Genomic DNA, 27,072 nt, shown 5'->3' on the forward strand with positions numbered 1-27,072 from the left:
TTCAAAATTTAGGGAAAGTTTGGATAGGTACATGGAAGGTAGGGGTATGGAGGGCTATGGTCCCGGTGCAGGTCAAATAGTGCAGTTTAAATAGTGCAGCACAGACTAGATGGGCCAAAGGGCCTATTTCTGTGCTATGCTGTTCTATGACTCTATGAGTGGCTTCAACTTTACACTAGCCCTTTGTTTCAATGGGGCTCCTTTAAAAAGGTAAGTTCAGGTCACTATTTTGTTTGATTTTCTTTATTTTAATTGGTATTTGTAGTTACTTTGCTACTATTGAATATATAATTAACAATTTATAATTAATTATTTTTATTATTTTAATTATTTAAATCCAAGTCAGCCGCATTTAGATGTCTCTGAATATCATGAAGACTTAACAGTAGTGAGCTGTCAAAGGTCATCAGGGTGGCCCAGGGGAGAGAATCCAGCAACTAAGATCTGCCCACCATTCGGGACACAATATTCCTTTGCAGGGAGGATTGACAATGGCATGAGATACTAGTGCAGTTCTGAAGGTTTCATATGGGGAGCAGGAGGTGTTTTCTCAAATATAAAGTGATGGTGCCAGCAAACAACGATTCCTTGGGTAACATCTCCAAGACAGTCAATCATTTCAGCTTGTCTACATCTTCTACTTATTCTTTTGATCTTAATTTTGTTTTTGAAACTGTTGGAGTCTGTGCTATTTTTGTTTCATGTTGGGCTGGGGGTTTGGGAGATCTGCTAGTTTTTGCGTGAAGGGTGGGTTAAGGGTGTTTGGGCTTTGCAACTTTTTGTTTCTTTTTCTTTCAACTATTTATATGGTTTTCTGTATTCTGTGCCTATCTGGAGAAGACAAATTTCAGAGTTGTGTTCTGCATGCATACGTTGATAATAAAATGAATGTTTGAATCTTTGAACCCTAGAACCCTAGATACTAGTTGCAGTTACCAATTCTAATATCCTTGTATTTGCATGCGACTAAAGCACAATTAAGTTGATATAGCCGGAGTGTGCTTGTTACATGTGAGTAAGGTTGAAACTGCCTTCTTCAGGACTTCTTCAGCAAATCAGACCCATTTCTGGAAATCTTCAGGATGAACGACGATGGAACGCAACAGCTGGTGCACAGGACGGAGGTACTGTCTTTGCTGATGTACTGTTCAATTAAGCCCTAACGTAGCAACTTGCGGACTGTAAGGCAATAGAAGTGGGAAATGGTTTTCTTCATCTTTGATCTTAAATTCATGATCATGACCTACCCTGCTACTAAGCGTGGGTGCATTTGCAACCATTTAGACAAAGTTCATGCCTTGAAGATGGCTTAAAAGCAACATGGAAGCTGGCAACAAATTCACTTATTTTAATCGGAATAAAATCTTGACCTTGCCTGAATTGCCAGCAGTAATTTATTATTTGAAATATTCTCAGAAATTATGCCCATCTCAGTAGGGAAACCAGCCAATCTTAATCAAAGGATGTGAAGGTCTTCTCGCCAACAGAGCCAGTAATCCTCTGGGAACGACAGGAGATTTCATGTAAATGTAATGATCTAAACACACGTGAATCTTTTGCTGATGAAGGTGGGGATTAGTGATGACAATGGACAGGAAGTGGGAAAGCATTCAGTTGCTCTTAATTATTAACAGTTGGAAGTAGAAGCAGGCTATACATCAGTAAAGTGCAAAAACGTTCTCTATTAAAAATCCTGCAATAATAACAGAGCTGTTACTTAGTCATATTCATAGTCATACTTTATTGATCCCGAGGGAAATTGGTTAAGATGTAGGTAATTATTTTAAAGCTATATTTAGATTAGTCTGTGGCTACCTATACATTCTACTCAAATTAAAGTTTTGTGGGTTCAAAGATTACTCCACAGGATTGAGCATAAAAAAGAAAGTAATTTGATAATCCTGAAGAGTACTGATGGAATATTGTTCTCTCAGACATGCTGCATTTTGGTTGAGATATTAAACTGAGTCATGGTTGCCCCCTAAATGAGACACAGATCTCAAGGCCACTGTTTCAGATAAGAGCCGGAAAGTTATCTCGGTTGGCCTGGATGATATTTACCTCTGAATCAACTTCGGTATCACAGATTATCTGGTTGTTATTGTGCCGTTGTGTTGGGCCCCTGATGCACACAAACTGACTCTTGCATTTCCTCCATCGCCAAAATGATGTTACTTCAGAAAGTACTTCATTCATCACCTAAATGATATCTAGCTTATGAACACCTGACTTGCATACAACCCATAGGTACTAGCAAGTTTTTGGGAGACTAAGGAGACTAGGGAATACAAATTGGCTGGCTGCATCTCCTGGCACTTGGGAGCTTGCTTCATAACCACATTTCAGACCTGTGAACTGTTTATTAAGTATCAAGTCAAGTTTATTGACATTTAACTATATACATGTATATAACATATATAATCATATAATGTATATAGAAATGAGACAACATTTCTCCAGACCAGAGTATAAACCATGGTAGTATACATAACATACAAAACACAAATAACACACAATAATTTATGAAGGTAAGGATTAAATCTACAGATGAATCACACATAAATAGCAAACTAAAGTACATTAATACTAAATATTGTAAGAAACAAAACAGATTAATGAGTGTGACACTCTGAACTTGATGAAGCAGGGGGTTCAGAAACCTAATGGCCTGGGGAAAATGCTGTGTCTCATCCTGACATTTCTTGTTTTTATGCATTGTAGTTTCCTGCCTGATGGGTAGAAAGTCAAAGGATGCTGGATGGATGGGTGGGATCCTTAATAATTCTATGGGCCCTGTGGACGCAGCACTCCTGATAAATGTCCCTGATGGATGGTAGGGAGAATCCTACGATCCTCTCAGCTGTTCTCGCAGTCCTTTGTAGGGACTTCAGGTCTGATGCTCGACTGCCCCCATACCGGATGGAGAAGCAGCTTTGTCAGAATGCTCTCAATGGTGCTCCTATAGAACGCAGTTATGATGCAGGGAGGGGGGTGTGGGCCTTGCTTGCCTCAACCTCCTTAGGAAGGTTGACAAAGTGACAAACTGCTCATGGGAAGGGACCCCTTACGTAACCTGGAGTCCACCTCCATGTAAGTGTGAGTCTTCCTCATTTTCCAAATCCTTCTGTAGTCTGTCTGCTCCCATCTGTTTTTGTGAAGTGTGTAAATGTATCATCAATTTCACTCATGAAGAGTGGTCGTGTGGAGGAGAAACCCAACAGCACCAGCAGTACCACAGATGTTGCTGCACTAGGTTACCACCTCGAGGGAGGAATGGATCACTTAGGGCAGGCAAAACAAAAATTAACATTACCCCTTACTTGTCAGTCTCTCTAGAAGGGAATGTTCCTAGCATGCACATGCATAATGCTGAGAAACATTATATGGATAAATTTATATCTGATCTTGGAAATTAATTACCTTGGAGAGAGTCAGCCTCTGGTTGAACACACCTCTGTTCATGCAATGACAATTACAGCCAGCAGCTGGTATCCTTGCAACTGTTCAGCATTTGCAAAGACTACTCATCTCCCCCACCCTAGTCTTTATAGTATTATACGAGTCATGATTTTGTGTAGCTGGAGATTAATTAAAATATTGAATGTGTAGCTCTAGATAGCCCTGAATAGAGCTCCTAATTAAACTTGTCTACAAAAATGAGGAGTGATAATACGACTGCATCCGAAACACTTGCCAAAACCTGACAGATTAAAGTGTTGACAGAGTACATTCTTACGGTATTCAATAACACCTGAGTTGTAGTGGCTTTGATATTGCTGACCCAGAGACAATCTAGGCCAGTAAATCAGTGAAGTAATCACTTCTATTTCAACAAAAGCTCTCTAGTCAGCTCCAGGTTCTTTTTACAACCAGCTCTGATACTGGAGGGAGTGCAGCAGCCAATCTACACACAGGTTTCCTCAAATCACATCATCTGTTTTATTTCTTATGAATCTTGATGAGGAGTTGAAATTGGCCAGGACAGAAGAAATGACTGTCCCTTTTATAGAACATAAAAAGGTACAGGCACTTTGGCCCATGATGTTGTGCCGACCTTTTAAGTTATTCTAAAGTCAATCTAACCCAGGGGTTCCCAATCTGGGGTTCACGGACCTCTCGGTTAATGGTGGGAGTCCATGGCATAAAAAAGGTTGGGATCCCCTGTTCTAATTCTTCACTCTCACAGCTCTCCATTTTTCTTTCATCCATGTACTATCTAAGATTCTCTCAATTGTCCCTAAAGCATCTGCCTCTGCCACCATTCCTTTTATTCTCAGAAGTATTCTCGTGGAAATTTTTATGTCCACCTAAGTAGTAGGTATGGCCTCAGTTTAATGAGTCCAACACTCTTGAGTGTCTTCAGCATTGTTCCAGAACATCAGTTTACATTTTTGTGCTTAAATCTCCGGAGTGGGACTTGAACCCACAATATCTTGTCTCATTGGTAGTGCAGCCCATGGACGCCGTAGCTGGCCAGCAAAGATATGAAAATGTTCACCAGATTATATGTGACTGTATTAGATCTGTGTTTTTTTTTAATTTCCTACTTTCATAGGTCATCATGAACAACCTAAACCCAATGTGGAAAACATTCAAAGTCTCTGTAAATTCACTCTGCAGTGGGGATCATGATCGCAAACTAAAGGTAAGTGTATCACAGAGAATAACCTGACATTTTGGTGTAATGGTTGCTGATGGGACGGAGATAGGGTTTATTTCTGACATAATAATTTTATCTTTAACTTTAATGCACAGTATTTGTGCTGATGTGTATAAGTACAGTTTGTGAGATCTGCATTGCTATTTGCTGAGAACTTATTAGCAGCAACTTTCTCCCATTTGCACGATTCCAGTTTCTGTGGGCAGAAGCAGAGGAGACCGTGGTCAAACACTTCTAGCCCATACCAAGCCTAATTGCCCTGGGGGAGTGCAAGGACAAGAGCAGTTCAAGTCTGCCAGCTGCTCACACTGCTCCTGACTAAGGGCAGAGAGTGGCTTGGGCCTCCTGGAGATAAACATCAACTACTTGAAAGATAATAGCTAAGTGATTCAGGAGCCTGGCACTGTTTAGTTTACCAGTCTTGCACGTACAAGAACCAATTAGTTCCAGATTGTAACATGATTGGGATGATTTACAAGGTGAATCATGTCACTCGAGAAATTTAGGCAGTCATTCCTGATTGCGAATCAGGCTTGTGTTGGTGTGTTTCACCTCAGAGGTGAATGGAGTGACATTATTTCCCACTCAACAATTAGGTTACGTTTTTCAGAGATGGATGGCATGTTTACCATAATTGTGTTTTCATTCTATTCTCAACTCCTCAAATGTCTTTGACTTTTCTACCTGGAGCCCAGCTACTCATTTGCACCCTGCCTATGATGCATTACTCCCCGGTCACCCAACAATTGAGACCCCTATCAAACTATCAACTATTGCTCCTCTCTCCCAAATAACCTCCTGACCTCAGTCTCCACATACTTACTTTCTATTGCGCCCAGCTTCTGCACAAAATCATTTTGTATTCGTCGGTTCTCGGGGGGAAAAAATGTTTGTTGGCTTGCCATGCACTGTTGATTTAATGCTTGTGCTTTGTTGCTTAACGACAATGATTAATGAGCAAGTCCATGTCTAAGCTGCATGTTTCAGTGTCAGCCATGGCACAGTAGGGACCACTGGTCTCTTGACGTCAGAAGGTTGTGGGTTCAATACCCACTCCAGAGAATTCAGTGGAAATGTCTTGGCTGACACTCCAGCGCAGATTGAGTGTTAGAAACACTGTGGAAGGTGCTATTTTTCGGATAAAAATTGAAGCCAAAACTCTCACTTGCCTGTCAGAATGGGGGTAGGGTGCTATCCCCAGAGCGCTGGCCAATGTTTATTTGTGTGTTGCCATTGCAAAAATCTGCAGGAACAAGTGACGTGCAAATTGCCAGCTACATGTTCTACAATATACACCAGTAACAGCAGCAGATAACTACTTATGTACCATTAGCAGCAGTTCAGAACTGCTTGATTGGCTGTAAAGCAGCTTGGGATATTGTGAAAGAAATGTAGAGTTGTGAGTCTTTCTTTTATATGAGGTCATTTTGGGACAATGTAGAAAGGAGCTTGTCTATCAGTACTGCAAATAGAATACTCAGACTGTTGTTTTCCATATTTTCTTTCAAAATAGTTTCTTCTCCCTTATCCATTATCAAGGTGTTCTATCATTTACGGGGAAACACAAGTTCTGGCTTGGCTTGACAATATGCTGCCTCCAGTACTGTCTTCCAAATCTCAGAATAAACAGAATGGTGGAAATATAGAATAATTTAATATTGATGCAGGATATTTGGTTCATCATGCCTGTGACAACTCTTCGAAATATACAACTATTTTTATTTCTCCTTATTTACTTAATTAAGCTCTTCATGATTTTGAACGTTTTTATGAAATGTCCCTTCTTAGCTTCTCTACACAAAGGGAACAACCTCAAATTCTATCTAGGCAGTGCATCCTTCACATGTATTCTGTGCTATATCTCTAAATAAATTAGTTAATGATATCAGCAACACACACACAGTAGGACACAAAAAAATTGTGTTGCTTGGATTTCCAGCATCTGCAGATTTTCCCTTGTTTGTGAATGAATAATCTCAGTTAATTTCATCCACTACTTCTTCAGGACCTTGATATCCTTCTTGAGATGCAGTCGTTTGAGCACTGTTTTATAACATTTTAACTGACTGGGTTTGTTTTGGATGTTATTGGGAATAAAATTCTCATTAGCAGGAACAGAGTATTTTCCAACCCTTCAATTCTTTAGACAAGGCCATGTTAGCCATTTACAGCTGAATGGACAATTCAGATCCATCAACTAAGTACCCAAACCCCTCCAATGCTTCTACTACTGCTGCAAATTATTTAAACTATTTGAGTTCAAATCATTCAGTATTTCAATCATAGGTCCCCAGCAGCTGCTGAGTACAGATGTACCTCACATACTTGGTCTTCTGCTCCTCCTCCACCTACAGTTCAGATGTTCATTATTCATGCTCTTTATCATTTTCCACTCGTGTGGGCATCTGATCAGCAGTATCACCTCTTTCAGATAAGCCACTAGCCATATTTTCTACATTCTTAACTTGTCATATAAACCCGGACTGCTAGCTCCAGAAGGAGCAGTTTTGGCTTTAACGAACTCCGAGGGCCATGTTTATCAATCCACTGTTCTTTTCTGCTTTGCAATCTGTCCTTACTCAGTCAGGACGTACTGCTTCATAGAACTCAAAACAACACAATACAAGGTCCTGAACTGATATTTCGTCCTCTCTCAATTTCTTACAAAATTGTTGAAAGTGACATCTCCCCCGCCATCCCCACACCAGAATCAGAGTTGGGTATAATACCTCCAGCATTTGTCATTAACTTTATTGCTTTGGGGCAGTAGTACATGGTATGACATATACTGCTTCTGCAAAACAACAAATTTCATGACATATTCCAGCTTTTAACCATCTGCAACCTATGGATAATTGTACTTCTTATCACTAGCAGATACTGAAGATGTAGCCAATAACCATTACATTTGCAGGAGTTTAGCACCAGTTCAAATATAACGTTTTCTTCACAAATCTTTATACATGGAACCAAGGATCCCCTGGTTCTTATAGCAACCTCCTTAACTGCTCTGACCACATTCAAAAGCTTGTGGATATGCACCTGCAGATCTCTTAAAGGCCAGTCTCATCTCCCCATGTACCACACAATACTCTGTTGATGGATAGCTAATGTCAGCCTTCTAATCATAAGATTATTTTCTAAATAACATCCTATCAATTTCTTTTATTCATTATTGTTTCTGCTGAGTGGAAGATACAACAGTTATTTTTCTCCAAAGACTGATCGCAAGATCAATATGATCATCTATTTAATTTGATTGATAATTGCTAACTGACAAATGACCACACATTAGTACCCACTGTCTACTCTAAATCATCCTAAAAGATTAGCTTTATTTTTTGGCATGTATATCAAAATAACAAATCTGTCACAACCTCAACTCGGCTGTGCAGCAGATTTGACAATTGCGCTCATGAATATGAATGATCAGGTGATCATTATTTCATTATGGCTGTATTTAACTCCCTTCTTTTCTTTGTAGAGCTTGTTGAGACCTGAGCAAAACTCAGCAAGGTTATGGTGCCCACTTGCATTCAGCTCTGCCTGAGAATAGTGGACTGTTGAGCTGACTGATGCTGAGGACTAGTGGTATTCGTTTTATATTTTGATATTCCTTTCAGCCGCTGTGTTGGCATCTAGTTTTCTGTTTGAGAGTTTTAGTTAGCCATCCTCTTTGGCCTAACACTTATTGCTTTCTTTTTCCCTTAAAATGCTGTTTGCCTTAAAGTCTGTGAACTATCGACTCGCTTCAGCGTCTCTCTCTCTCTCTCTCTCTCTGCACTTGGGTGATATCCAGATGAACTGACAGCAAAAAAAAAAAGAACGTTAGGCCAAACAGGGCCGTTAACTAAAACTCTCAAGCAGAAAACTAGATGCCAACACCTCGGCTGAAAGGAATATCCAAATATGAATTGAATATAGCTAGTTCTCAGCATCAGTTGGCTCGACAGTCCACTATTCTTGGGCAAGGCTGAGTGCAAGCGGGCAGCGCAACGTTGCTGTGCTTTTCTCAAGTCTCAACAAGCGCTACAATGAAAAGAAGGGAATTAAAGACAGCCATAATGAAATAATCATTATCTGACATGTGCATATTCACAAGCACAATCTCTGAATCTGCTGTGCAGCTGAGTTGGGGTTGTGACAGAAACATACAATGAAGTGCATTGGTTGTGTCAACTCTAATCAGCGGGGATTGTGCTGGGCAGCCTGCAAGTGCCACCACTCTTCCAGCACCAAAGTAATATGCCCGCAACTCAACACCCTTAACTGTACATCTTTGAAACGTGGGAGGAAACGTGAACACCCAAAGAAAACCCACACAGCCATGAGGAGAACATACAATCTCCTTACAGACATTGGCGGGAATTGAACCCCGATCAGAGATCTTTGGCACTGTAACAGTGTTACGCTACCATGCTGCCCTAGTTCCTACCCTACCAGGGACTGGGAGGTAATAAGTTCTATTGCAATGTTGTTTGTTTCCTCTGAAAATATCTCATTTCATTTGTCATGTACCTATAATATCCTGTGCGGCAAGTTCACCCAATGAGTACGAATTTTATGCTGAAGGTTCGGAGTTGTGAGTTTGTTAAGCCCGTCTCCCAAATAACAATGTGAAATTGATTCAGACTGTGTAAGTCATGATGTTAAGTTTCAACCCGGGCTAAACTTAGGCCACATCCCTCACTGAGACAGCTGATTCCCATCTCTGTAACATCACCCTGTTGTACACCAGTCTCAGTACAATTGCTGCAGAATATCTTATCTCTTCCACTTTGGCTAGTCTGTAAACCTGGGATCAGCAAAAATCTTGTTGCCCATGGTCTAATTTTCACCAGTTCCCACTTGCCCATTACTTGTCCCCCATTGACGTAGACTAATTCTTGGTCAGGGAAGGCTAGATTTAAAAATTCTCCTCCTAGCTTTCAAATCACTTCCTGGTCTCACCCCATCTCTGTCTCAGTAATATTCTTTGCTAGGACTGGGCATGGCTACGACCACATAGTGTGGAAACAGGCCTCCTGGCTCACTGAGTCCACGCTGGTCATCAAATCACCACTCACTCTAACCCTCATTTTATTCCTCCCCTATTCCCAAAATGTCCAGCATCTCCGCTCCCCCCAGTTTCTACCACTCTCCTACCTACACCAGACGTAATCCATAGTGGTCAATTAACCTACCAACCTTCTCGTCTTTGGGATGTGGAAGGGAACGAACACAGTTAAAGGGAAAATGGGCAACCTGCACACAGAGATCACCAGAGACCAGGATTGAACTCAGCAGCTCTATCGGCTGCTCTCATGTGAGGTGGAAGGTTGTAGCAGAGGCCATTTCGGGATCTCAATCTATTGAAGAATCCCTCACAAGCGATCAGAAGGAAGCCCTTTCTGCAGAGTGCTGACCAGTGCTGGAGTATATACCACCAGGTTCTCAGCATGATAGTCTGGAATGAGTTATGATGCAGGTCTTGCTGAAAGGCCAATTGCTGATTCCCAATTCCACCCCACATTTCCCTTGTCACTTGCTGAATACGTCCACCCACACTGTCCCTGCTACTTTAATCAGATGCAAATCTGCCCCTCTACCCAGGAGCCAAGGATTTATCTATGGACCGTAGATTGGCAACCCTTGCCCTAGAGCCTCTGCTCATGCAAGGTGTTTAACCAGGTGAGATGACCTTGGTCTATTGGGTCATGGAAGTGAGACATGAGATACAGTTTTGTGTGCATCTAGGGCTTGGCATTTAGTCTCCCCAGTTTCTATCCCTTTCAAGTGGATTAGAGTAATTTCTCCATGACTAACTGGGTCTTGTTACCGTAGTGTAAAGAAGACCTAGATTTTTGAATTCAGCTAATAAATTCACAGAAAAACATGCACCTTCATGATTGGTGAAAAGTTAAAATAACAGGATTAATAATATGTTATTTAATCCAGCAATCATCTAGGTTTTCCTGATGTTAATCTGTGTCGATGTTGCCAAAAAAGAAGCTTAATGATGTCAAAGTTTTTGCAGGTTCTGATCCCTGTAGCTGATTCGTGCGCTTTGCATCTCCGAACAGGAACAGGAGTGAGCAAAATGCATGATTGATGGAAACAGCAAATGTATTTACTCCAACCTCCTATACTTCTCAGTTTTATTGCTGCACCCTGAGAGTCATGCCATCCACTGGCAAGATGCTGACCTCTGCAACTTTCTCCCTAAATCCCCTACTTAAACCTTTAGGTGCTACTTAAAACCTAGTTGATTGGCCAGTCTTTTGATCAGATCTGCTAATGTAGCATGGGGTAACATTGCATTGTGAAATGTCTTGGACATTTTCCTCTGTTGGACTATAAAAGTCAACAAGAAATATGCATATGTACTGTGAAAAATTTAATTAAATATATACAAAAATGCAAAAGGAGATCAAAAACTAGTGATGTAGTCTTCATGGTTTAGTTCATTGTTCATTCAGAATTCTAATAGTGGACGAGAAGAAGCTGTGTGTTTTCAGGCTTGTGTCCTCCCTGATGGTAGCAATGTGAAGAGAGCATGAACTGTTGATCTGGGCCTTTAATGATGGATGTCGGCTTTATGAGGCATTGTCTTTTGAAAATGTCTTGACGCTGGGAAGACTAGTGCTCATGATGGAGCTGGCTGAGTTTGCATCCCTTTGCAGCTTTTCCAATCCTGCGCAATGGTCCCTCCATTTACCAGATGTTGATGTAACCAGTTAGAATGCTCTCCACGGTACACCTGTAGAAATTTGCTGGAGTCTTTGGTGACATACCAAATCCGCTCAAACTCCGAATGAAATATTACTGCTGTCATAAACACGAGAAAATCTGCAGATACTGGAAGTCCAAGCAACACACACAAAACGCTGGTGGAACGCAGCAGGCCAGGCAGCATCTATAGGAAGAAGTACAGACGAAGGGTCTCGGCCCGAAACGTCGACTGTACTTCTTCCTACAGATGCTGCCTGGCCTGCTGCATTCCACCAGCATTTTGTGTGTATTACTGCTGTCATACCATCTTTGAAATTACATCGCTATGTAGCACTCAGGATTGATCTTCAGAGACATCGACACCCAGGAACTTGAAACTGCTTATCCCTTTCACTGCTGACCTCTCATTAAGGATTGATGTATGTTCCCTTGACTTTCTTTTCTTGAAGTCCACAGTCAGTTCCTTAGTCTTGCTGGTGATGAGTTCAAGGTTGATGTTGCGACACCTCTCAACCAGCTGATCTACCTTGCTCCTGTATGCCTTCACGTCACCGTCTGATATTCTGCTAACATCAGTTGTGTCGTCGGCAAATTTAGAGATAGAATTTGAGCTGTGTCCAGTCGCACAGTAATGGGTTAGAGGGGTGGGCTAAGCACACATCCTTGAGTTGTGCTGGTGTTGATTGTTACTGAGGAGGAGATGTTATTTCTAACCTGCACTGACTGTTCTTTCCCAATGAGGGAGTCAAGGATCAGTTGCAGAGGGAGGTATGGAGGCCCAGAGTTTAAAGCTTGATGATTGGTACTGAGGGTATGATTATGTTGAACACTAATTTTTAAACAGCGGCCTAACGTAGGCATGGCTGCTGTCCGGGCGGTCCAAGGCCAAGTGGAGAGCCAATGAGATTGCATTCACTGTAGTCCTATTGTGACAGGAGGCAAATCGCAGCCGGTCCAGATCGCTGCTCAGGCAGGAGTTAATTTTGCCCACAACCAGCCTCTCGAAGCACTTCATCATAGTAGATGTGAGTGCAACTGGGCAATAATCATTCGGGCAGCTCACTCTGTTCTTTTTGAGCACTGAGGGTGGGTCTTCAGGCTTACGAGAGACTTTTACTTCATATTCCTTGAACAGCAACGGATAATTTTGTTACAAATTAGTACAGATCTGAGAACTGAGGACTACAACATACAGTTACCTTAGAGTGTAGTTTGGGACTGCAGGATTTAATCCTCAAATTATGACCTCTAAGTTGGGCTAAAGGTTACTTCATGGAGACTACATCTGGGTTTACTTTTGGGTGGCACCGTGCTGCAGTGGTGCTCCTCTCTTACAGATCCAGCAGCCCACGTTCAAACCTGATCACTACTGCTGAACTTGTCGGAGTTTGATTATTCTCCGTCACCACGTCAGAATCTGCTTTGTTTTCACTAAAATAAGTCATGAAATTTGTAGTTTCTTGGCAACAGTATAGTGTTGGCATAACCTACTATAAAGAGAAATAGCAAGGTAGTTTCATGTGTTCATGGACCGTTCAAAGATCTGAGGGCAGACGGGAAGCAACATAGAGTGTGGGTCTTTGAGGTTTCCTGTACCTCCTACCTAAAGGAAGTAATGAGGAAGGGCACTGTCTCAGATGGTGAGGGGCTTTCATAATGGATGCTGCCTTCTTGATGTATTGTCTTTTGAAGATGTCCATGATGGTGGAAATGGGTGGGTTTCTCCCAGATGCCAAAGATATCAGAGGGAATAGGGAATGGTGTTATATAATCAATGGGATTCCTCTAAAGGCTAGCATAAACTTTATGGTCTGAAGGGCTTCTTCTGCCTCATGAGAAAATGAGAAGTATGGGGGAAAAAAAGGTGAAACTTTTGACATTTTCTGAAGTTCCTTTTAATAGAGCCCTTGAAAATCAAGCACAAGATATACCTAAGTTTTTATTATGACGGGCCTTGAAGAAGTTAACTATTGCGAGGTTTTATAAGGGACATACTGTATACACTCAGTGGCCACTTTATTAGGTAAACCTGGACACCAGCTTCTTAATGCAAATATCTAATCAGCCAATCAATTGGCAGCAAAATTAATGCATGCAGACATCATCAAGAGGTTCAATCATTGCTGTTACCAAACGTCAAAATGGGAAAGAAATGTGACCTAAATGACTTTTACCACGGCATGATTGTTGGTGCCAGATGTGATGGTTGGAGTATCTCAGGAACTGCTGATCTCCTGGGATGTTCACGCATAACTGACTCTAGTGTTCACAGAGACTGGTGAGAAAAACAAAATAAAAAAAATCTAGTGATCAGCAGATCTTTGGGCAAAAATGCCTTGTTAATGAGAAAGGTCAGAGGAGAATGGCCAGACTGATTTATGCTGGCAGGAATGTGATAGTAACTCAAATAACTACATGTTACAACAGTGGTGTGGAGAAGAGAACCTCTGATTGCACAGCATGTCAACCTTTGAAGTGGATGGGCTATAGCAGCAGAAGACCACAAACACAAACTCAGTGACTATTTTATAAGGTACAGGTTGATACCCATTGGAAGTTCATATTGAGAGATGGCCTTTTACTTCCCACGTTGCCAGTGTTGTGTGCGCAAGAAGAACCTGTTGAGTTGCGACTGTGCCTGGATTGGCTCTGTGGAGGTTGAGAGTTAAGAATACCTAGCAGTTGGGGAGCTGCTATGGATTGTGAGGTGCTGTCACCTACCAGTGATGGGTGAGTTGTTGGCACTAGGGTGATGGGTTGACTAGTACAGCACAAACCATTTGCTGTATTAAGAATGTACACTTATTATAAGCTAGGGCATCAGGTTACAAGTTAAATGTTGTTCTTGAGTGATCATAGAACATAGAAATTACAGGAAGTAAGACTCACTGGTTTATAATTTCCTGGGTTATCTTTACACTCTTTCTTGAACAAGGGAACAACATTTGCAACCCTCCAATCCTCCAATACTTCTGTCCCTATTGATGATGCAGAGATCATTGCCAGAGGCTTAACAATCTCCTCCCTCGCTTCCCAAGTAGCCTTGGGTATATCTTGTCTGGTCCCAGCACTTATCTAACTCAATGCTTTTCAAATACTGCAACGCATCCTCTTTCCTAATGTCTATAGGCTCAAGCATTTCAGTCCACTGTAAGTCATCCCCACAGGTCCTTTTCCCTGCTGAATACTGAAGAAAAGTATTCATTAAGTACCTCCGCTACCTCCTCCAACTCCATGCACGTGTTTCCTCTATCACATCTGATTGGTCCTATTCTCAAACGGCTCATCCTCTTGCTCTTCACATACTTGTAGAATGTCTTGGGATTTTCCTTAATCCTGCTCTCCAAAGCCTTCTCATGGCCCATTCTAGCTCCCCTAATTTCATTCTTGTTCCTTCCTGGCAACCTTATAATTTTCTAGAACTCTATCAATACCTAGTTTCTTGAAACTTTTGAAAGCTTTTCTTTTCTTCTTAATTAGATTTTCCACATCCTTTGCAAGCCATGGTTCTTTTACCTTTCTATGCTCTTCCCTGCCTCAATGGAACATACCTATGCAGAACACCATTCCAATATTCCCTAAACATTTGCCACGTTTCTGCCGTGCATTTCCTTGAGAACATCTGCTCCCAAGATCCTGCCTAAAAGCATCATATTTCCCCCACCCCAATTAAACGTTTTCCCAAATTGACTGCTCCTATCCCTCTCCAATGCTATGGTAAAGGAGATAGAGTTGTGGTCACTATCTCCAAAATGCTCTGCCATCGATCTGACACCTGACCAAGTTCATTTCCCAATACCAGATCAAGTACAGCCTTTTCTCTAGTTGGCCTATCTACATATTGTGCCAGGAAACCTTCCTGAACGCACCTAGCAAACTCCACCCCATCTAACCGCCTTGCTCTAAGGAGATGCCAGTCAGTCTTAGGAAAGTTAAAATCTTCTATTGCAACGACCCTATTAATATTGCACCATTCCAGCATCTGCCTCCCTATCTGCTCCTTGATGTGCCTGTTACTATTGGGGGGGGGAGGGGGTCTATAAAAAACACCAGCCCCTTTCCTGTTTCTGACTTCCACCCACACTGACTCAGTAGGCAATCCCTCCATGACTTCCTCCTTTTCTGCAGTTGTGACACTATCCCTGATTAGCAATGCCATTCCCCTACTTCTTTTGCCTGCCTCCCTGTCCTTTTTGAAACATCTAAAGCCCAGCACACTCAGCAGCCATTCCAGACCCTGAGACATCCATATCTCTGTAATGGCCACAATGTCATAGTTCCATGTATTGATCCAAGCTCTAAGTTCATCCGCTTTGTTTCTGATACTTCTTGCATTAAAATAGACACATCTCAAACCATCAGGCTGAGTGCTCTAACATCTGCCTATCCTTCCTCACAAACTTCCTACAAGCTGTCTCTACTTGTGCTCCAACCTCCCCATCCTCTGTCTCTTCACCTCGGTTCCCACCCCCTTCAAATCTAGTTGAAACCCTCCCGAACAGCATTAGCAAACTTCCCCGCCAAGCTATTGGTCCCCCTTTGATTCAAGTGCAACCCTTCCTTTTTGTACAGGTCACAGCTGCCCTAGAAGAGGTCCCAATGATCCAGAAATCTAAATCCCTGCACCCTGCTCCAATCCTTCAGCCACGCATTTATCAGCTATCTCATTCTATTCCTGTACTCATTGTTGCATGGCACTGGCAGCAATTCCGAGATTACTACCCTTGAGGTCCTGCTTCTCAGCTTCCTTCCGAACTTCCTGTATTCTGCTTTCAGGACCTCCTCCCTTTTAGATTAGATTATGAGGATTCGTTTATTGTCATTTAGAAATGCATGCATTAAAAAATGATACAATGTTCCTCCAGAATGATATCACAAGAAACACCAGACAAACCAAGACTAAAACTGACAAAACCGCGTAATTATAACATATAGTTACAACAGTGCAAAGCAGTACCGTAATTTGATAAAGAGAAAACTATGGGTATAGTAAAAAAAATTCTCAAAGTTCCGATAGCCTCATCATCTCACGCAGACGGTAGGAGTGAGAAACTCTCCCTGCCATGAACCTTCAAGTGCCGCCAACTTGCCAATGCAGCACCATTGGAAGCACCCAACCGCAGCGGACTCTGAGTCCGTCCGAAAACTTCGAACCTCCGACCAGCCCCTCTGACCAGCCCCTCCGACACAGCCTCTCTGAGCACCATCCTCTGCCGAGTGCTTTGACTCGCCCCGGCCGCCGAGCAACAAGCAAAGCCAAGAACTCGGGGCCTTCTCCTCCGGAGATTCTGGACCACACAGTAGCAGCAGCAGCAAAGCAGGCATTTCAGAAGTTTCACCAGATGTTCCTCTGTGCTCTCACGTCTGTCTCCATCAAATCAGGATTGTGCACAGCACCCTACTTGACAGATAACAGACATCACCACTGGAGTGGCTGCTGCGAGCTGCGTTGCGCTGCCATCTTCTCCGTTTACTACCTATGGCTTGGTACCAATATGTAGCATGATCTCTGGCTGCTCACCCTACCATTCCAGGATATTGTGGAGGTGTTCAGAAACATCACAAACCCTGGCACCTGAGAGGCAAACAACCATCCCTGTTTCTTTATCACGCCCACACAATCACCTATCTGTTCCCCTAACTATACAGTCTCCTATTACTGCTGCCATCCTCTTCCATTCCCTACACTTCTGAGCCACAGAGCCAGACTCAGTGCCAGAGGCACGGCCGCTGTTGCTTCCCCCAGGTAAGTTTTCTTCCTTCCCCCCCCCCAACCCCAACAGTACTCAAAATGGAGTACTTATTGTTAAGGGGACAGCCACAGGGGTGCTCTCCACAACCTGACGTCCTCTCTTCCCTCTCCTGATGGTCACCCACTTATCTGTCTCCTGTGGCCCTGGGGTGACTACCTGCCTCTAGCTCCTGTCTGTCACCTCCTCACTCTCCCTAACAAGCCAAAGGTCATCTAGCTGCAGCTCCAGTTCCCTAACTCGGTCCCTAAGGAGCACCTGGCGCAGATGTGGCCACCAGGGAGGCTGGAGGTCTCCCGAATACCCTACATATGACACCCAGAGCAGACGACTGACCTTGAAGTCAAATCCACTATCCTTAAGTTGCAGGAAAAATGAGATATGGAAGTAACCTACCTCGCTTAGGCCGGTCCTCGCCGAAGCCCAGATGAGCCAAAGCCCTACTACTCTGATTCACGCAATTCCGACAACCACTCCTTTGATGACTGCTCCGCTAGGCAGTGCCTCCCTTTTATCCCAGAACCTTCTCAGCGCCTTGTGCGATGACGGGCTACTGCATCTGCGCCCTTCTCCCAATCGAAACGCCCACTGAAAGGAACTCCTCGCTTTTTAAATCTTCTCAGCAGCCTTGCGTGACGGTGAGCTACTGCGTCTGTGCACTTCTCCCAATCGAATCATCATTGGTTATTCCTGTGATGACCAAGTCTTCTCAATACAATGCAGGATATTGCAGAATACAAATGGGCCAAATGGCCTAATTCCTACGTCTTATGGTCTTGGTCTCATATTTTCTCCAACTGAGGCCATTATCTCTGGTCATATACTCTCCCACACAAATCCTAAGACTCTTGAACAGATCTCTTGTATGGTAATGATAAATCATGATCTAACTTTCTACCTTGTTTTGACCCTTGTTGTCTCCCTGTACCACAATTCTCCATAGTTGTCATTATAACTCTATAATCTGCATTCTGTTATTGCTTTTCCTTTGCACAAGCTCAATTTCTGATGTTTTGAAATGATCTGTATGGATGGTTTGCAAACAGATTTTCAGTCTATCTCCATACATGTGACAATAAGGAACCAATTCCAAATCATATTCCTGACCGTTGGTTTTTCCCCTTGCTCTTTCAACCTGCTACCCACCCAGTTCCAGACTCACCACCATTAGGGAACGTCGACTCAGACCATGAGAGGCCGGCATCAGGCATTTTCATGCCTTACAAGGCGCAGATTGGAAATCTGTGTGGGGCACCACTCCTCGCACAGACTCTAAAGCAATGTGTGGTTAAATGCCTTGCTCAAGGACACAACCACGCTGCCACAGCTTAGGCTCAAACTAGCGACCTTCGGATCACTAGACGAACGCCTTAACCACTTAGCCATGTGCCACACACCATTATCATTCATTAAAGCTCACAAAGCAAGTGCACAAAAGGAAAATGTTATCACAAGTTGTCTTGGGTATCAAGCACTATAGAAAATTGTTGTATCAGGTCAGTGACCCAGGCAGTGTTGGTGTGTTGTGCAATAATGCTTTAGCAGACTGTTAAATGTGTATGATCATTTCTAGAACCTTATTCATATACCTGCCATCCCCCTTTGCAAACCAGATCTTTCTTTTCCCTTTTATGGTCATGTAGCCACAAATAGTTTTGAATTTTGTGATGAAATATAATATTCCTTTGTAATGAATTTGCACTTCTTATAAGTTCGTACAATAGGTTTAGTTAGATGGTTTCTATAGAAATGATGCCATGTCGCAGATCCTTTTGCATGTTTTAAATTAAATAAAATGACACTAACTAATATGATAAAGTCCCATCTGAATATTGAACGGGTCTAGGTGTCATTCAGCTGTAGATTGTGATGTTTCTCCTCTGCCAGCATTTATTTATAGAATGATAAATCATTTTTCCTGGCACCTGCTGTAAAGCCACTCATGGGATGATTCAATGAAACCAGCAGGAAACTTTCACAAATCAATTTGATTTCTGCTTCTGAAATGGTGCTGCGGATACCCAACATCTATTGACAGTTTTCAAATTTATTCTGAAAGGGATTTGCTTTTTAAAGAAAGCTTTCTTTGTGCAGCCTGCTTTTGGAATTATGTAGAAAATTCTGCCCCTTGTTTTCAATTCCCTCCATCTCAACACAATCATTCCTCAGAGACTGATTGGAAAGCTGAGCCTACTGGGCCTGAACACCTCCCTCTGCAACTGGATCCTAGACTTCCTGACTCGGAGACCTTGTTCACTCTGCTGACCCACGACTGTGCTGCAACACACAGCTCGAACCACATCATCAAGTTCGCCGATGACACGACCGTGGTGGGTCTCATCAGCAAGAACGATGAGTCAGCATACAGAGAGGAGGTGCAGCTGCTAACGGACTGGTGCAGAGCCAACAATCTGTCTCTGACTGTGAACAAAACAAAAGAGATGGTTGTTGACTTCAGGAGGACACGGAACGACCACTCTCCACTGAACATCGACAACTCCTCTGTAGAGATCGTTAAGAGCACCAGATTTCTTGGTGTTCACCTGGCGGAGAATCTCACCTGATCCCTCAACACCAGCTCCACAGCAAAGAAAGCCCAGCAGTGTCTCTACTTTCTGTGAAGGCTGAGAAAAGTCCATCTCCCACCCCCGATCCTCACCACATTCTACAGAGGTTGTATTGAGAGCATCCTGAGCAGCTGCATCACCACCTGGTTCGGAAATTGCACCATCTCAGATCACAAGACCCTGCAGTGGATAGTGAGGTCAGCTGAGAAGATCATCGGGGTCTCTCTTCCCGCCATTACAGACATTTACACCACACGCTACATCCATAAAGCGAACAGCATTATGAAGGACCCCATGCACCCATCATACAAACTCTTCTCCCTCCTGCCATCTGGCAAAAGGCACCGAAGCATTCGGGCTCTCACAACCAGACTATGTAACAGTTTCTTCCCCCAAGCCAGCAGACTCCTCAATACCCAGAGCCTGGACTGACACCAACCTACTGCTCTCTACTGTGCCTATTGTCTTGTTTATTATTTATTGTAATGCCTGCACTGTTTTGTGCACTTTATGCAGTCCTGGGTAGGTCTGTAGTCCAGTGTAGTTTTTGTGTTCTTTTACGTAGTTCAGTGTAGATTTGTATTGTTTCATGTAACACCATGATCCTGAAAAACGTTGTCTCGATTTTACTGTGTCCTGTACCAGCAGTTATGGTCGAAATGACAATAAAAAGTGACTTGACTTGACTTGACTTGAGGTTAGTAACCTCAGTAACTTTCATATCCAATACTTTGAAATTCCTCCTTAAATCTTTTCGTACCTCTTGCTCCATTCTATAAAAACCTACCTCTTCAGCTCAGCTTTTTAATCATCTACCTTAATATATTCTTGGGTGAACATAGTTTATGTGATAAATCACGAAGATCAATACTGTTTAAAGTATTGATCGTTAAACACTCATGTAAATACATTTTTATTATTGCAATAGTGGAATCTATTGGAACGCACTTCACTGATAATTTAACTCTGCACACATACTCTGCTCCTTATCAAACTCTTGCTGAAAGTTTTGACTCAATGGCAAATTCAATTACATGAATTATTAATTGAAATGCTCAAACATGCCAGGTCTTTTGACCTGTCAAAAAAGATTAGCAGCTGTGCCAGTACAGCGACAACTGTAGTTTACTGCAGAGACTGAAACACATACCAACATTCTTCAGAATCCTTGCTCAGATCGAGCATCGTCACAGTTTTTAGGAGGATACAATCAAGATGCAGCATTACCCCTAGCCTCCCTGTGTGGAAGCTAACCTTTTATATAACCTGGCTGTCAAGTCATTATAATCCACCAATCAAACTGGGAATATTCTTCTATATGATTTTTTATCACACTGGGGAAATATATTTCTAATTCCAATTTCATTATGATTTTCCCTTACCCACTTATTTTCAAAACAATTTCCTATTCATCAGCAATTTTAATTGTTACCAAAACTGTCATGGAAACATGATTCCAGTGGATTTCTTTCCACAGAATATGATTCACCTTGCCTACATTCTTAAGGAACAAAATAAAAGCATAGAGTTCCCTACCATCATTACTTTGTCTAGCAGTTTAAAGCAAATGATATTACAATTGGAAGTGCTACAGCTCACTCGCTACTGTGAATTTACCCCACTTTGCTAGCCTATTGATAGAGGCTCGATTTTCCAAGATCGAGAGAGTAACTGACTTAAAGAAATACCATTGTCCATATTAGTTCCCACTTCAGACTGATTGGGCGACCATCGTTCACTCGAAAAATAACCCTTTTATTTGTGTTGAAGTTAATCCCTCAAAGTATCCTGACAGAAAATCCAGACAGTGAGGAAGAAGGGTAAGGTCAGCTTTGCAACTCAGCCAACTGTCCTTGAAATGGAGGGCTCTTATGCAGGTGAGATTGTGCTTAAGGACATAGGAGTTAAGAGCAAGAATAGGACATTCAGTCCATCAAACGTATACAGCCACAAAAAAACTGTGAGAGAGAAATAGGTTATGTTTCAGGCCTGAAGCCTTCCAGCTGGAACTGAATCATGAACTGTTTCTCTTTCCACAGATGCTGCCTGACGTGCTGAATGTTTCCCAGCATTTTGTATCTTTATCTCTGATTTCCAACATCTGCCCTTAATTTTCAAATGTATTCTGTCGTTCAGGGTCATAGCTGATCTTCTACCTCAGTTTATTTTCCTGCACTTATTTCCACATCTCTTGGTTACCTTAATGTTTAAAAGTCGATCAATTTCCTTTTCGCATGAGCTCAAACATTCACAAGCCCTTGAGGAGTGGATACTTAAGATTCACCGCCCAAAGAACGATGAAATTTCTGCTATCTGAGAGTGTGATTCCTGTCTTCAGACTCCTGGAACCTTTTTCCTGCTCCTGTCCTAGCAAGACCTGCAATGATTGTATAGTTTTAAATGACATCTCTTGTTCTTTTAACATTTGAGATTTAAGATTAGTCTTATTTGTCACACGCTCATTGAATGATACAGTGAGAAGTGTCACTTGCGTCAAATCGAATCAGTGAGGATTTGCTGGGGGCAGCCGACAAGTGTCACCACACTTCTAGCTCCAATATAGCATGCCCATAGCTTATGAATCCTAAGCTATACGCCTTTGAAATGTGGAAGGAACCCAGAATGCTCGGAGGAAATCCACGGGGTCACGGGGAAAACGTACAAAGCTCCTTACAAACAGCGGAGGAAATCAAATCCCGATCAGCGATCACTGGCGCTGTAAAGAAATTACGCTAACTGCTATGTTACCATGCCGTCCTTTGGTCACATTTAGTTTGGTTTAGCCCAGTCTGTTCTATCTCTTCTCACAAGGCACACTAGCCAATCCCGGTGGAGCAAAGTTATGATGTCATTTATGCATACTAAACATACCATTGGGAATTGATATTATTTAAATAAGCATCTTTTTGGTTTAATGCCTGGCTTCTCTTTTAGGTTTGTTTCCACCCCCACTCCCCCATCTCCTTTATCAGTTTGCATATCTATTTTTCAGGTCTTTGCCTCTCATTTTATGAACTGCTTTGTTTGGGTTTGTTCTTGGCACGTTCTCTTCTCATCCGTCAGCTGGGGCTTAGCAGCCTATAAGGCAGAAAAGTAACAGATGCAGGTTGTACTTCAGAGACAAATGCAAAACCCTAGGCTGAACTCTAGGGCAGTACCGAGGAAGTGTTCTGTTTTTGGAGGTAGAGCCTTTCGAATGAGATGAGAGACTAACATTCTGACTGCACTCCAATGGCACCAACTTGAAGCAAGGCAAATAATATTTTATATTACTTATTAATACTTTCCTTCAGCCAATTTCTCTTTTGCTCTCTTTCTCTCTCTCTCACTGATCTCCTGGCTTTCTCCCATGTTCATGTACTGTAAATTACTGCTGCCCGCCTGTGCCACTGCATAAAGCCAATTTCATGCACCGATTCAAGGTGTCTTGTTCAGGGAGAGTACAGAAGAGCCAAGTAGCAGGCAGTTCATTGTCACCCGATCAGTAGATTTTGTACAGTTCGATGAACAGTCATAAATATGGATATTGGCACTGGAAGCCCTGGAATGAATTTGGCAAGAACATTTCAGTTCCACCATGGGTGAAAATGTATCCGTAAGGCAGAAAGTTTTGTATACATCGTTAGTTTTAGTGATTCAAACAAGTTAAGGGTTTGAGGTAAGAGGGAATCTGTCTCTACCTTCAAAGTTCAAAGTAAATTTACTACCGAAGTACATATATATAACCATCCTGGAGATTCATTTATTTGCAGCCATTTACAGAAAAAATGAAATACAATAGAATTTTATTTTAAAGAAAAACTAAGGCAAAGACTGACAAACAGTAATGTGCAAACAAAGACAGGCTGTGCAATTACAAATAAAACTGAGAGCATGAGTTGTAAAGAGTTCTTCAAAGTGAGACTGTAGACTGTAGAATTAGTTCATTGCAGAGGTGAATGAAGTTACTCACGCAGGGTCAGGAGACTGATGGTTGTAGGGTAATAACTGTTCATGAACTTGGTGACGTGGTACCTAAGGTTTCTGTGCCTCCTACCCAACGGCAGTGGCCTGAAGTGAATGCTTCTGCACTCCCTTCAGCATTTAATGGAACAAATTTGTACTCACCATATTTATGATGAACAGAAGGTGCTCCTTTGTTTTGAAAACCTTCCTTTCTTCATTGAGATCTTAATGAGGATGATTCCTGAGGAATGAGTGTCTATAGTGCAAAGATAAAACAGTTTTAAGCACACTTCAGTTGTCAAGAAAGCTAAGACCCGATGTAAATTGAAGTAATCTGAGCTGGTTCAACCAAATATGCTGTGATTCTTAAAATAACAGCTGTTATCAATAGAGACTGAGAAGCTTTGCAGAACTGTTTCAGGAAATATATGAAAAGAAGTAAGCACTACACTTATCTATTAAAGAATTATTTTTTAAATTTTATTTAGTGATACAGCACTGTCATGGGGCCTGCCAGCTCAACGAGCCCATACCGCCCAATTATACCCATGTGACCAATTGTTAGCATTGTGCTAACCACTACGCTATTGTGCCACTCCTAATATGAAACAAAGTAACTAGTGTCAGTGGAGAAGACGATGGAGATTTGTAAAAACCCAACCACTTCATTAATGGCCCATAGAGAAGGAAATCTTGCAATCTTTCCCATTCCAGCCCAAGTGGGATTCACACCACACAGCAATGTGAAGTCGTAGTTGCCTCTGGAATAGCAATTATGTTCAGGAATGGTCAAGAGGCCAGAATTAGAGGAGTGCTGATATCTCTGTGGGTTACCAACGGAAGTACCACATTGTAATGGGATTCTGATACTGATATGTTTCATCCATTGTTGCCTGTAATTTACGAACTCCCCTCAAAAAGAGCAGAAAGCAGAATTAACATAAAAATATAAGACAAAGAGCAGAATTAGGCCCAATGTGTCTGTTTCATCATTCCATCATGGCTGATTCTTTATCCCTCTCAACCCCATTCTCCTGGCTTCTCCCCATAACCTTTGGCGTCCTTACTAATCAATAACCTATCAACCCCCACTTTAAGTATACCCAACAACTTGGCCTCCGCGGCTGTCTGTGGCAATAAACTCCACAAGATTCGCCATCCTCTGGCTGAAGGAATATTCTAAAGGGACATCCTTGTATTCTGAGGCTGCACTATAGGAAACATCCTTTCCGCATCCACTCTGTCTAGGCTTTCCAATATTAAATAGGCTTCAATGAGATCCCCCTCATATTTATAAACTCCAGAGAGTACAGGCACAGAAGCATCAAATCTTCCACATGAGCTAACCCTTTCAATCCCTGAATCATTATCTTGAAACTCTTCTGGACCCTCTCCAATGCCAGCACATCCTTTCCTAGATAAGATGTCCGAAATTGTTCACAATACATCAAACATTGTTCAACCTATGCCTTATGAAGCATCAGTATTACATCCTTGCTTTTATAATCTAGTCCTCTTGAAATTAATGCTAACATTGCATTTGCCTTCTTTACTGTCACTCAACTGGCAAGTTAACATTTAGGGAACCCTGCATGAGGACTCCCCAAGGTTGCTTGGAAAACCTTTGTGGGAAATATCAGTGCAAATGTTGTGTAAAAATGCTGTGGTAAAGTAGCTTTAATCCAAGAGAGCTTCCTCATGTAGCAGTGAATTCTTCATATTACATTTGCATCAGAAGGTGGGGAAGAGCCTTTGTAGAAAATTAAAGAGTAGCTCCTTTAAATATCAATTGCTTGAGTGTCCATTAATTTTAGTAACCTGACACATGAATGTTAGCAGTGGAAATTCTAACATGCACCAGAAGGATTTGTCTGTTGAGATTTGCATAGCCATCTGCTGGCGCATAATTCAACATAAAAGTCTGCTTTAATCGAATAAAAATTGCTACAGCAAGTCAGTTTCTGGCTTCTGGAAACTCCATGTGCCGATCCCATTACAACAAATGCAATCGTGATATTGTTCACCTGCATCCATCTGGCTTAGTTTAAATTAGAAACCTGTGTTAGTGTCAACAAGCAGACTGAATGTTTGAGGAATAATAGCACTGAATGATCTTGAAGGGGATACAGCTGTCACTTCAGCCCTGTAGCTAGGATACTCAAGGTCTGTGCTCTTTGACAGCAATAAAGCAAGCCGAGCAATGTGAAAGGAAATTTATTCCCTGATTTTATTGACCGCAGATTGGGTTTCTGCACAGAATTTTTTGTTGAAGGTGACATATCAGTCAGTCTCCATGCAGACAATAAAATTGATTTCATTACAGAAGGATTTGAATGTCATTTTTGCTATTGGTGGACAGATTCAAATCCCCAAAGTTTGTTGGTACAATATATTGGCAAAGGTTGCATGGAGCTTGATAAAAGCTGAATTTCATTATTATTACTGTCTGTTAGTATTATTACTGGGAATTTGAGTTCTTTTTGGAACTTGAACAATTATCACTAGATTAATAAATCAAACCTGCTAATCCTGCTCTTCATCTCGTTCCTTTTTCTGACTCTTCGTAGTTTTCTCTCCCTTTCCTTCTCCAATGTTTTATCTCATTTTTAGCTATGCTTCTTTCTTCTCAACAATTCTCATTCTTTCCTTTGAAGCTCCTCTTTCTCTCTACTTTTTCAAGTCTCCTTTCCCCCCATATTTCCTCCCTTTCTCTCTCATCCTGATGCAAATATGATGACAATCTGATGATGTTTGTGAAGATGATTAACTTGTGATTTGCTACCAATGTAATAACACAGTGTTACTTCATAGGGTAATACAGGACAGAAACAGGCCCTTTGGCCCAACAGGTCCATGCTAACCACATCCTCCCTGGTAAACACTTGTTCAGGCCTTAACCCTCCAAGCCTTTCTCCATATACCTGTGCAATGTCTTTTAAATATTGCAATTGTACCTGCCTTGACCATTTCTTCTGGCAACTCATTCCAGGTACTCACTATCCTCTGTGTAAAGAATTACCTCTCATATCTCTTTTAGATCTCTCCCCTCTTGTATCTATGCCTTCTAGTTTTGGACCCCAACCCTGGGGAAATGACTGACCGTCCACCTTATCCATACCCCTGATGATTGTATGAACTTCTATGAAATCACCCCACATTTCCTACATTCAAAGAAATAAAGATCCAACCTAGCCAACCATTCCTTATAACTCAGGCCCTCTAGTCCAGACAATATCTTTGTACACTCTTTTGTACTTACTCAAGCTTGACAATGCCTTTCCTATAACAGATTGGCAAAAACTGTACACAATGCTCCAAGTGCGGCCTTACCAATGACTTATATCATTGCACTATAACGTCCCTGCTCCTAAACTGATGTCTGATCAAGACCAGGATCCTGAAAGCCTTCTTCAGCAACCTTTCTATTTGAGCAGGAACT

At 42.0% G+C, this 27,072-nt stretch overlaps 1 protein-coding gene across 7 annotated transcripts in view; it reads left to right on the plus strand.

Annotated features, from left to right (window-relative positions):
* Positions 1 to 27,072, plus strand: part of cpne4b (copine IVb) — a 371,281-nt gene that overhangs the window by 292,783 nt on the left and 51,426 nt on the right. For 6 of the 7 annotated variants that reach the window (XM_063069636.1, XM_063069640.1, XM_063069639.1 and 3 more), the window contains 2 exons: positions 1,041 to 1,124; positions 4,556 to 4,645. In XM_063069636.1, coding sequence (XP_062925706.1) covers positions 1,041 to 1,124; positions 4,556 to 4,645 — 174 coding nt within the window. The remainder of the gene's footprint in view (positions 1 to 1,040; positions 1,125 to 4,555; positions 4,646 to 27,072) is intronic. The other variant, XM_063069642.1, reaches the window with a different exon arrangement.

Source organism: Mobula hypostoma, chromosome 17, assembly GCF_963921235.1.
Source record: "Mobula hypostoma chromosome 17, sMobHyp1.1, whole genome shotgun sequence".
Lineage (NCBI taxonomy): Eukaryota > Metazoa > Chordata > Chondrichthyes > Myliobatiformes > Myliobatidae > Mobula > Mobula hypostoma.